At 39.6% G+C, this 12228-nt stretch overlaps 2 protein-coding genes across 2 annotated transcripts in view; one reads left to right on the top strand and one right to left on the bottom strand.

The window, feature by feature from the left end:
• Positions 1-1819, top strand: part of PLCG2 (phospholipase C gamma 2) — a 50284-nt gene extending 48465 nt beyond the window's left edge. The window contains exons 31-32 of the mRNA XM_074157845.1: positions 843-1027; positions 1777-1819. Coding sequence (XP_074013946.1) covers positions 843-1027; positions 1777-1819 — 228 coding nt within the window. The remainder of the gene's footprint in view (positions 1-842; positions 1028-1776) is intronic.
• Positions 1820-9315: 7496 nt separating this feature from the next.
• SDR42E1 (short chain dehydrogenase/reductase family 42E, member 1) lies at positions 9316-11863 on the bottom strand. The gene is made up of 2 exons (XM_074158093.1): positions 11781-11863; positions 9316-10423 (listed from the first exon to the last, which is right to left on the bottom strand). Exons 1-2 carry the CDS (start codon positions 11846-11848, stop codon positions 9316-9318), a joined length of 1176 nt encoding a protein of 391 aa, XP_074014194.1. The 5' UTR covers positions 11849-11863.
• Positions 11864-12228: the final 365 nt, after the last annotated feature.

Raw genomic sequence — 12228 nt, 5'->3', positions numbered from 1 at the left:
CATTTATTGATTGCATGTCATTTCTTGTAGGATGAGTATCTTGTTTTGCTGCTGATGTGAAAATTAAGACTTCAGTCCTGCCAGTACTATTCCCCACTAGTAACTCTATAAAGGAGGCAGCTTTTGCATCCAAAGTTTTGAAGTATTAAAATAATTTGAAGTCATAAAAGGAATCATGATGATTATTTTATGCTCGTGGAGTAGTTTGAAAATTTCTATTGTGGGCTGTATACAACAACAGAAACTGCTGCAAATTACTCTTCAAATACTTATCAGTTCATCTGCAAGTATTGAATTGCCATTAACTCCACAGAAACACAGGATCTGTCCTTCATTCTTGGTCATCTGAGCACTTGCTTCTATTAAGGGTCCTATTTACCAGTCCTTCCACTTTTAGTCTAGATTTCCATAGGAAAGCACCAGGACAGGTAGTATGTAGCGTAACATACAAATATGATGGAACAGTCAAAAATGAAACTGTTTTTTAAAAGTAGTTCTGAAACCGTTGTAATCTGATATCCCACTATGATAAACTATTTGGTGTCATTTCCTCAACAGACCGACAGGCTTTATTAGGGAAAAATATTCCAATAGAAGTTTTTAGATACAGACATCGGGCTGGAATGTCCCTGATGCCCCCGTTAAAGGGTATGGCTTGCTTAGTTAGTTTGTTTCCATAAACATTCCAGAAACATCTTATAAAATTAATTCTATAAAACATTCTATATAAAGCTAATGGAACATGTTTAGGAAAACAAAATAATCCCCCAAGCTATGTTGATTCTGTGTCACTTTGGATATGTGTCTTACAAGTTACATTGATTTCCAATATTCTCTTGAAGGAAAGTGAAGAAGAGCTTTATTCCTCATGTCGGCAACTTCGGAAACGCCAGGAGGAGCTTAATAACCAGCTGTTCCTTTATGACACCCATATGAATTTAAGGAATCCTAACAGAGATGCTATATTAAAGGAATTCAATGTGAATGAGCACAAACTGCAGATATATCAAGAGACATGCAACCGAAGGTGGGTTCATAATCATTCTCCTTTCCAAGGCAGCTCTATCTAGACATGATTTATGGTAGGGAAATCTCAGATTTATCAAAATGAGCATCTAAAGAGTGAGCGTGTCTGAAGCAAGGAAGGGCTTCAGTGAAGCAAGGCTGGGCTGCAAGCCGCTAGAGGCCAGCAGATGCTGTGAAATGTCTGCTCAGTGAAATCTCAGTTTCAGTGATCACAGTGAAACATGTGATCCCGTGAGTTTATATTCCTCTCTTCTTCTGCTTTCCAGGAGAAAAGCCTGGAAGTATATACAGCCAAATAAATAAACTGCCTCACTTCTTCTCCACTGTCAAAGTCATCTCCCTGGAAATGTCATTAGCATATTAGATATGTGGGAAAAAAACATGCTTCCAGATACACAAACCACAAAATATAAAACCAGTATTGAATTGCAACAGCATAGAATTGTTAGTTGTCAGTACATTATCCAAAGATTAGGGGAAGGATCTTTCTCCTTTGCTGCCACCTTTGGGCTGGGGGTGAGGGAGGGAGGGAGAAGCTTCATGTACCAGGAGGAAGTCTTGAATAGGAGATGGGATGGGAGGAAGACTTTTCTTTAAATATTTTTACGAATTACTGGTTTACTCCTATTTATTGAGGAAAAAAAGATTGCAATGCTCACTGTTTGTGTCTAAGTAAATTGAACTTGGTAGACTGTTTTCCTCTGAGGAATTCGTAGTAGACTTGACTTTTTCTTTTTCTTTTCTCTTAAGATTAAGGGAGAAGAAAGTCAGTAACAGCAAATTCTACTCTTAAAGCAATCATTCTTTGATGTGTGCTTTATGGTGCAATTCAGGAAGAGATACTAATTTATCCTGGTCATCCTACTCAATGATGGTCTCATCAGACTGAATGACTGGAAGAGGAGGAGGAGGAGGAAAGATGGGTTTCCTTAATAATTTCTTGTTATAAGAAAAACTGTTTTAATTCCTAATAATTTATATTCTGTACAAAGCATACCCTCTGTGCAGGCCAGACCCTTTGTGTATTCAAGATTTTTAACATTTGAGAGCATGTAGTTGGATAGACCTCACTTCTTATTACCAATACCTGAAGTACAAGTATAAATCATCTACTGTATTTGTGTACGCAGGCTATAGATAAAGACATTCACAAGAGTTTGCATGCCTGGAATCACACCACTTTGACAACCTGGGTCCTTAAGATTAACTGGTAGTGAGTTTCTAATTTATTAAATGCTATAAAAGCACTTCTACACCAGCATTGTCACGTCATGTATGTTACAGTGCCCAAGGCAGCAGATTGTACTTCTGATACTGTACAAAATACTGTGGGCAGCTGATAGCTCGTACCGCATTGTCTCTTGTTAAAAGTTTTCTGCTACATTTTTCAGAACTAGATAATATGTTAATTTTGTTGAAACCAAATACTCTCTGCAACTGTAGTTGTTTTCCTCCTGTTGAACTCTCTGCAAAGGTTTAAGAAAGGAATGATGTGTGAACCTGTGTCCATAGCCCCTGTGAACCGATGTTCACAGCCTCAGGTCACCAGGAGGAAAAGTTTTAAGATATGCAGTAGGAAATATCTGGTTGTTTGTGGAAAGGTATTTCAAATTCTGAAAAGCATTTACTTTGGTATAGTATCATTTTGCAAATCCTTTCAGCTGCTAATGTGCTTAGAAATGAATTTTTTAATGAACTGTCCATTTTTAATCTTACAATCCTACTTAGATGATAGCATCAAATGATAGTGTTCTGTAAATGTAGACCATTTTCCCAAAATGTATCTAATCCAAGAGTGGTAGTATGCACAAATATAGAGGTGCATCGTTCTTATGCCTTTAATCAAATGAAGAACATGGAGCTACAGATGAGAAAACTTGTTAGATGAGCAAGTTCCTGCTAGAGCAGAACCAAAGTCCTTCGATGGCATATTTAACACCAGTTGTCATAATTTGTGTATGTGTTGGTTCTTTGTGCTAGCGCTGTGTTATTACTATCAAATTCCTCATTGCTTTATCTCTACAGGGGTGGAGTTTTGCTATCTGTATGCTCGGCTTTAACTTTCAAATGTGTGCAGAGCAGCTAAGTTTTTCTGTCTCAGTGACTGCCAGGGGCATAAAACACTGCATACATAGTGCTGTATTTCTGATCGCAGAAAACTTGCATGGATTTGGGATTCGTGGCCTGATGAAGCTGCCTCAGCAATTTTCAGTTTTTCTTGCTCCCCACGCTATGACTTCTGTTGTTTCAGGAGGCACTTAATTGATGCCATTGTGCATTCAGAGAAGATGGTTTGAGGAACCCCCTTGAGGTTTTAGTTATTCTGTAAAGACAGTCTTGTCTCAAAGATGAAAGTGTACAATAGTGTGTCCCACAATGGGGTGGCTTCTGTAAATTTTTTATTCTAAAGAAATTAATTACTAATCACCCAACTGAAAAAGAGAAGAGAGCAAAGTTAAAGGCAATTATCTGCTTTTCTTCCTCCTGCCTGAAATTCCTTCAGTACACAGTTGTGATTGACCTGTTCAAAGATTAGATGGGTGCAAACCTCCCTCAAATAAAGAAAAATCACAGCTGGGTAAAGCTGGGCTTATCTGCTGTGCCCGGGTGTAATGAGATGGTCCAGTTGCTGTCCCTCAGGGGGCCAACAGTGCATGCATTTTGTAGCATGTTCTAGGACGCTGTTAGTTTGTCATAGGATCAGTCCCTGTGTGATACATTTCATTCAGCAGCCTCCATCATTCCCATTTAATGTTGTGTGAACACAGTGTTGATCAGACAAGGGGGCCCAAAGCTTTGTCTGCAAGGTCCTGAGGCTGTTGCTACAGGTGGGACAGGATCTGTAGGCAGCTGAATATGAGCTAGAAATGGACTGATCACAAAAAACAGGAGACTACAAGATGCTTGGGCTTAGGGAGATCCAACCCTGGAGCTCGAGGCTGTTCCTGTGATGGGGTTTTTGTTTTGTTTTGTGGGTTTTTTTTTAAGCTCAGTTCCAGAGCAGACATGACCAAATTGTCCATTTGTCCTGGCTCCTTTCATTGGTGTGTGTATTCCTGAAACAGAACAGCCATTGTGTGATGAACACAGGAGTTCCTTGTGCTGCTGCTGTGCAAATATTTAAGGATTAGCACATTTTACAGTCCTTTGAAAAGTCCTGTGTGCATTCTCCACACATACATGATGCCAAAAGTTATGAGGCACTCCCTCTGTATTTATGAAAATGCATTAAATTTTACAGATAGACTTTTCCCCAGAGTATAATGTTACGCTGTATTCAGAAGGAAAATACTGCATTGACTGTTTTGTTGACTTGCAAGTGACGGGCAAGGCGATGTACTGACTCTTCTCTGATTTCTTGCATTCTTTGTTTTAACTCCAAAACCTCACCTCTCCATTCTTTGTCAGGGCAGGCTCTGTAGCAACTTTTTCCCAGTTGCAACTGTTTTAATATGAAAATAGGGTTTGGATGCATGTGCTAATTTTATAATTCAGGAGGAAAAACATTGCTAAATTTTTGAAGTTAACAATATCTGTTAAATTGTTGTATTCTTATAGAAACTGTTTTAAATCCTTAAAATAACTTATTTTTAATAAATAATTTTTGATATCTCAGCAGTGTTGTGAATGATGCCAGATGCTTCTTTGTTTAAGCATTGCTCACTGAATTTCATGAATTTTGCCAGTCACTTGAGGCAGTATGCGTGAGTTCTTACTGAAATGTGGTCTGCTGGTGTGTTCGGGTGTGTTCTGCTGGAGGTTGGAGGAAGGGCATTTCTGTGTTTTTAAGATGAACTAACTTATTGATTGTTTCCATAGACAAGGTTATCGTTGCGCTTCACCTGGCTGCAAACAAGCAGGGCAGGAGGAAAAGGCCAAAGATCATGTTTAACTTGCAACTCCGAACCGACCTTTTCCAGTGATAGGTAGATACAACCTTCAGGCCCAGTGAGTGTCAGATTTGGATCACCTCAAACAACGAAGTCTGAACAAGTCAAAGATGAGTTTGTAGTACTTTGGAAGCTCAGTAATCTTGATGTTCACCATAAAAGTATATCAGCGTTACTTCTGGGCATAAGGTCCTCTTGATTGCCTGGGCAGAAGTGCTGCTGGGTGAATGCGTGCTGTTTTTTTGTTGTCGTTTTTTTCACAGTTGGGAGTCTTGGAAACAAAATTTTTCTCAGTCTTTTGATAAAAATTATACACATATTGAGCAGGAGTCAATATGAGGTATCTGCAGCCTAGGTCTTCCACAGGTCATGAGATGAACCAAATGGTCTTTATCACCTTTTAATTTGTGAGTATTGGTATGCACAAGTTCTGAAGTCCAAAAAATTGCTTCCTTCAGGTGTTTTGTTGCCTGTGTTCTTTTTTCCACCCCAGTGCAGTGCATCTATTAATTTCTCTATTGCGAGCATGTTTTTTTCAGTTTTGCAGTTCTCACACTGACCTTCTAGATGGTGAGATGGCGTCAGCTCTGTACCAGAGATTATGTTTGAATTCTCCAAACTAGTTGTAAAACTCTGACTGTGGCGTGGAAGCTGAAGTCCGGTTGTTGAATTCTGCTACAGTCGTGTGTCAGTAGAGTGGGGTTGGAACAAGATGGAACAAGGTCCTTTCCAACCCAAACCATTTTATGATTCTGTGATTTCCAAGTGCAGTCCAACTTGCGTGCAAGGTTAAAGTGCAGGTTCATTCACTGCTAGTCGATGTTCTTAAAATTCTTTTAAAACTAACAGCTGGGCACGTTTATAAATACCGTTATGGATCAGAAGGTAAATCTGGCTCCCAACTGATTCTGAAGGTTAACTTTCATTATAGGTAACTTCTATTTCTAATGATATACATGGAATTTCAGTCTGGAACAAAGTCAACCAGTTGGTTGAATGAACCTGCACTTTGAGCTTGACTAAAATAGAGCAGAAGTAGTTCCCTTAACGCTTGTGTACTCCTGAATTGCAATTTAATCCCCGGCTCATTTACAATGTGTGTAAATTATGAGTGTTCAGGACACATTTTTGTGAAGATCACATCATGGGTTATTAAATATGCCACTACATTATTAACAATATGTGGAAATTAGTAATGAACAGTAATGAAAGAATTCTGGTTGGACCACTTAGGAGAAGACACTATAAAAATCTGGTCTACTTTAAGGATTATTGAATACTTAAATTCTAAAATAAATATATTTATGTATTAGAAGTATAAGTTGTTAATGTATGTCTGGCAGAGTTTTACCTTGACGTGCAGTGTATGCGAGGTGAAACACCTGACCAAAGATTCTGGAACTATTCACTTAAAACATCAGCACCGTTCTTTATAAGTGAGGCACCCATCAGTTGTTAAATGATTTTTGAGGACTAGGAAAAACTGAAGCTGTGCTATATTTTTGGTTCCGCTTTTTCAGTTTTTAGATGCATTTCTGGTAATTCACTTTCAGGAAAGCAGGTAATAGATTAAAATTTGGAAACAGACACAACACTTGAATTAATTACCTAATTTACTCAGCTATTCATGCAAGAGTAGTAATAAAAAGTAAAAAAAAGACCAAACAGGAAGGAGAGAATTCTCATTGTAAAATACTTAAAATAGAGCAGCTGTGACGGGTTTTATACATATGTGATTTTAAAGCAATTTTGAAGTATCTCCTTAAGCCATAGCTTTCCTGTTTTCATTTTGGGAAGGGGAAACGTATCCTTCAGCTCTTCTGTAGCGAGGACTTTGCCTTTTTTACTAGGTGGAGCTGAATGGCAGGGAATTAACGAATATTCCGACACGCTGTTGATGAGATCCGGGGTGGCCGCTGCCTGTTTCTCTTGACAAGGACCTGATTTAGCAGCCTGTGCTCAAGCACAGGTCATGGGCCGTTAGGACAAAATACTGTCTCCTGCTCTGGTATCAGTGGCAAGTTCTGCCCTTGACTCCAGACAGACGAAACGGTTCGTGTGTTGAGCTCGGCTTCTGCAGGAGTTCTGGTATTTTTGTGGGTTTTTTTGGCTCCTCAGCATCTTCCTCTTCTGTTGTACCTAAAAAGCTACCCAGGGCTTTAACCCCAGCCACCATCAACAGCCGGGTTCAGGCTTCCTGAGTTTAGGACCCTTTCATAGATTTTTTTTTTTTTTTTCCCCACCAGCTCCACCATTGAGATAATGATGATGGCAGTAGCTGAGTTTTGCTAATAAAAAGATCACAAATAGCAGAAGAAATTCTTCTGGGGCACAGGGAGTTATGTTGAAAGTTGTATTTTAGATAACAGATAAAAGAGTTATCTTAAAAAGATCTTTTTACAAGACTTGGCGTGAAATACCGATGCTATGGTTCCGTGCAACAGGCGCTTGTGCAATTTCTTGCACATTTTGGTTTTGTCTAGAGCTTCTGCAGGCATTAAAATTTCTTAATCTGCTTCTGATAACATTGTGTCAAAACCAGAGAACTTAAAGGGCAAAATTACCACGCGGTTTTCACTTGAGAAACAGGGCCTGTCGGAAAGAGAACCATAGCCCAATGCTTCCATGAGGTCACGACTGTCTGGGTTTTTTTCTGTTTTCTGCAGGCTGTGACGATGTGTATTAATGACTTCTGGAAAGTGGCCCTTCTGCCATCAGTGCTCTGTCGGAGGCACATAAGCTCTTTATAAGGGAGCACAACACTCCTGCTACACAAACACCGCTCTTCAGGGCCCCTCAGTTTGTTTGCTATGATCGGGGGGGAAAAAAAAAGCAATTTGAGTTCTGTCTTGAGCTGTCCCTCGAGCTAAGTGTTAAATACAGCTTCTTTCACGGTGTGTACACTGGGAGGGGAACGAAGGAGGAGAAAAGTCAGATTTCAAGCAAAACAAAATATCTAGTTATCAATAGTGATTTTTTTTTTTTTCTTTTTAAAGGTAAACTTCTCAGGAAAAGAACTCAACGTTCTAAAAATAATGCTCTCTTCAGTCAGCATTAGCTACAAAAATCTCCATCTTCTAAACACAGGTGGCAGTGGACTTTTAGCTTGGTTTCTCTATTTGGGCATTTTTGTTTTCTGAGAATGCTTTACCAGCGCAGTAGAACCACGGTCTGTCCCCTCCTCTTCACATCCCCATTTCAATCCCAATAGAGCTTCACAGAACTGAACTAAAAAAATTAAGATCAGCGTAGTTTCACCTGTTAAAATGGAATGAGTAAAGTTTAAAGGGAAGTGTGAATTTCTTGAAGGACCATCCTTTTATCAGGATTGTACTGAAATTGCACTGAAATTGTACTGCCCATGGGTTAAGGGAAGACAACTTTGTGCTTTTAACATACTCTTCCTACATCAAACTGACAGAGAGGAGGGAGTTGCTGGAGACAGTAGTGACCTGGACTTAACGTCGTCTTATTTTCCTAGTTTTAAAACTCCACAAAATTAGGAGTTTCATTGTATCAAGCGTTTATCATCCCACAATGAAGGTAAAGTTCTATTCAAATGGCGTCGGGTGTTAAAGAAATATTATGAAAGGCTAAAAATGTTTTATAAACAGTGAAATGTGAATGTAATCACTTACCAAATGTCTTTGATGGATTATTTGTTTAACCATTCAATAATGCTGGGAAAATCATAGGTCTTATTTATGAATGCACTTTAGCTCATTCATTTTAAACAGGCATATTTTACTGTTAGAAAAATCTACAAATCTGCTGCTTCAAGCACTTTGCTTATAACTTAGATTAACCATGGTGCGTTTTCCAGAAATGTCATTAGATATAGTTAACGCAGAAAAGCACACCAGAATGTATTCATTAAAAAACCCAAACATTTATTTATTTATTTAATGTTTATCAGTTAATCTTGGTTAGGCATATATGCATCTAAGCTGGAAAGCAGAATCTGGTTTTGGAACGTGATCAAAGAATCAGCTGCTTCTCCGCTGGACCATGCAGCACAAACTTTTTAGGAATAAAGGGCAGGGATGAAGAGTATAATCCCATCAGGGAGAAGAAGGGTCAGTCTAAGGACACTTGTTCCGTTCACTGTAGTGTGCTGCTGTACCCCAAAATAAAACGCTGTTTGCAGTAAAACTAAGCTTCATCTTGTTAGTGATCTGATCAATTTTACTCTAAAGAGGAAACACATATAAAAATTACACCTTTTTACTCAGCATTTCTGCTTCTTAGGGATAAAACTGTTGAAGATATTTACCTGAATGACACAAATATGTATTAATTCTTTTTTTGGTTTGGTTTTTTTATTTAACCTGTCTGTCAAAAGCAAGAGTGGTCAGAAACCGTAACTAAATTCCGTTCTCCATACTCAGTGTTTCATTTTTCAGAGTGACAGTGTAACTGCAGCTGGAAACCATGAGACCATCACAGCAATCAGCAGCAAGAGCAATCCTCCATCCCTCACAAGATGCACAGTGGTGTATTTCCTCGGCTTCGATCCGCATCCCTGAGATCTAAACCACTCGACCACCTCATTCAGGCTGTATTGCTGGGGCTCATACCCCAGCTCATTTCTGGCCTTCTCCATGCTAAAATAATGCGTGACCCCAGTTTTGTAAACCTCTGTGCGAGTGAGGAGAGGCTGAAAATTATAAACGTGACCTACAAGGAAATGAACTATTTCAGTAAGGAATGCAAAAAAATAGACAAGGGAGAGAGGAAGACGACAGGTCGGGAACTTGTAACCCAAACCTTCCACTAACGGTCTGAAAAATTCAAAATTATTTACAGGCCTGCCATCTGAAATAAAATAGGCTTGGCCTGCAGCTATGTGCTTTTTGTTGGCTTTGAGGGCCTCAGAGGCAAGGATATGAGCCTGAACCAGATTGTCGACATGCACAAATTCTACTAAACTAAGAGGATCTCCATATACAAATTTAAACAGTCCCCTTTCAATGTAACTAACTATTCTCGGGAGATGTCTTTGTTCTCCAGGCCCATAGATGCCTGCTGGTCGGAGAGCACAGGTCCTTAACACACCTTTCCCATTTCCAAGCTCAGCACCGTTTGCCTCCAGTATCTTCATTTCAGCTACAGATTTGGTCCGGGAGTAGTGATCTGGATGAAGGTGAAGAGGTAGGTAAGGGAGAGATTCGTCCCCATTTTCTATAATCTGGCCTCCAAATATCACGTTATATGTGCTTGTATAAACCAGACTCGACACTCCTGTGCTTTTGCAGGCTTGGATGACATTTTCTGTTCCTTTCACATTAACATCTTCTATAAGTTTTCGGTTCAGCTGCTCCCTGCCAGACATTCCATAGGAAGCAATATGGAATACGCAGATTACATCTCTGAGAGCCTCTTCCAGTTCAGACAGGCAACAGACATCCCCTTGCATGAACTTTATTCCCTCTGGCACGGTTTGAAGTGGCTTCACGACATCAAAGAGAATCACATCAACTCCCTTCTGGTATACGGCACAACCTAAACTAAACCATGATAGAAACCGTATGTTAGTATACATAGCATAATGATGCATGAAACATTTCACCTGGAGGTAGAAGACTATTAACTATTTTAATACTGGGGTTTTTTCTTTTCTTTCTTTTCTGATGGGGGTCTTTTAAATATTCAGCCATCTACTATGGGCAAGATTCAACTGTGGTACTTTAGGTACTGATGCTCCAGTGATACTTTGGAGAAAAGGAAAAAAAAAAAAAAAGGGAGAAAGAGGTGGAACTGCTGTAAAGGAAAACTAAGAACAGAAATAACCAAAGCAGCCTTTTGGAAGAAACCAGCTATTACTCTGCTTCTGTTCCCTACAGATCAGCAATAGCAAACCTCTCAGATGTAAACCTGTAGCCGAATATTTTTAAAAAAATTAATATTGGTTTTATCTTATTGCTTTTGTACCATCCCAGTTTTGTCATAACAATAGGTTGGTCTTTGCCATTGTGTTTGAAATTTATGGAGAAGAGGAACGGGTGAGATGCTTCTGAGCTGGTGCAAATACTTTGCCAAGTCTACATTTTACTCTGAGTCACAGGTGTAAGGACAGGTATTGACACAAAGTATAAATCTGGTATTCCTCTCCCCTTTCCTACAACTTGTATTTCTATAGTACGTAAAGGGTGAGACAGTGGAGGAAAAAGCCAAGCAGAAGTCAGACAGGGATCTTCTGAGATATATATATTTTTATTTATTTTTTTTTTTTTAACCCGTGCTTGAAATTTACTTTTTGGTCATGACTAATCTCTTTCACCCATGTAAGCAGTTGTAACTCTGAAAGTACTCTAGAAGATAGTCTAGGGCTCAAAATAGGATTTTTTTTCTTTACATGGCCTGCAGAGCAACCTACAGTAAGGGGAAATGGATTTCACTGAAATAGGTACCCTATTAACAACTCCAATCCTAAAACATCACTGTCCATAAAAATAAATATATTCTTGAGAGTAGAGAGCAGCTGGAGTATTTAATCTCTATAGCTAAGCACGCGTGTAACTATTTGCAGGCCATGACAAACTGTCAAAGATCTGCAGACAAGTGAAGGCTTGCTCTCCAGAGCAGGCTGGAGGAGGATGATCTAAACCCCCATTACGGAGGTGACCAGACAGGTAAATGTCTGTGAGTCAGTCGATGCCTGACATTTGGAAACAGAATAACATGTTTACTTAAAACATGTGGAAACAGAATAGTATGTTTGTTTAAAACCGAGGTCCCGATGAATCGGATGGGGTGAACTGGATCAGGCCCGCGGTCTTCCCATTTACAGACAGATTTTGTTGCTCTACCAGCAGCAATCCATTAAATTTATTCTTGTACCTAGTAAGTAAGTAACGCACTAACCGGAAGCCAAAATAACCACCTCCTCCAGTAATGAGGACTGTTTCCTTGGCAGTATTTTCTGGTTCCATCCTCTTTCCTTCGGCACTATTTAAGGAAATTGACCTATAAAACGCATAGTAAAAATGCACATTAAAACCAATCTGAATTTTAATATATCACTACACATTCAGTTCTTCACAGATCTATGTCATGTTTTAATTGAAGCCCTTCATTTCACCATCTGCTAGGCGAGGCAGAACCACGTTCTGCCCTGGTTTTCCTCAGAAGGGAGGTGAGGCTCGGAGGAAAGATGGCTGTTGTGAAGAAAGCAAATCTATAGCTGCCGTTAAGATGAGTTAAGTCTTCAACTCCCCTCCCCGGGCCTTGTTCTGCAGCATTTCGGCGCACGCCGACCGCAGCCGGAGCAGCGGGGCGGGACCGGCCCCTCAGCACGGCCGGGCCGCAGCCC

Source organism: Numenius arquata, chromosome 13 (genome assembly GCF_964106895.1).
Source record: "Numenius arquata chromosome 13, bNumArq3.hap1.1, whole genome shotgun sequence".
Classification (NCBI taxonomy): domain Eukaryota; kingdom Metazoa; phylum Chordata; class Aves; order Charadriiformes; family Scolopacidae; genus Numenius; species Numenius arquata.
Note: the sequence above shows the minus strand (reverse complement) of the source record. Positions and strands in the feature narration are given on the sequence as shown.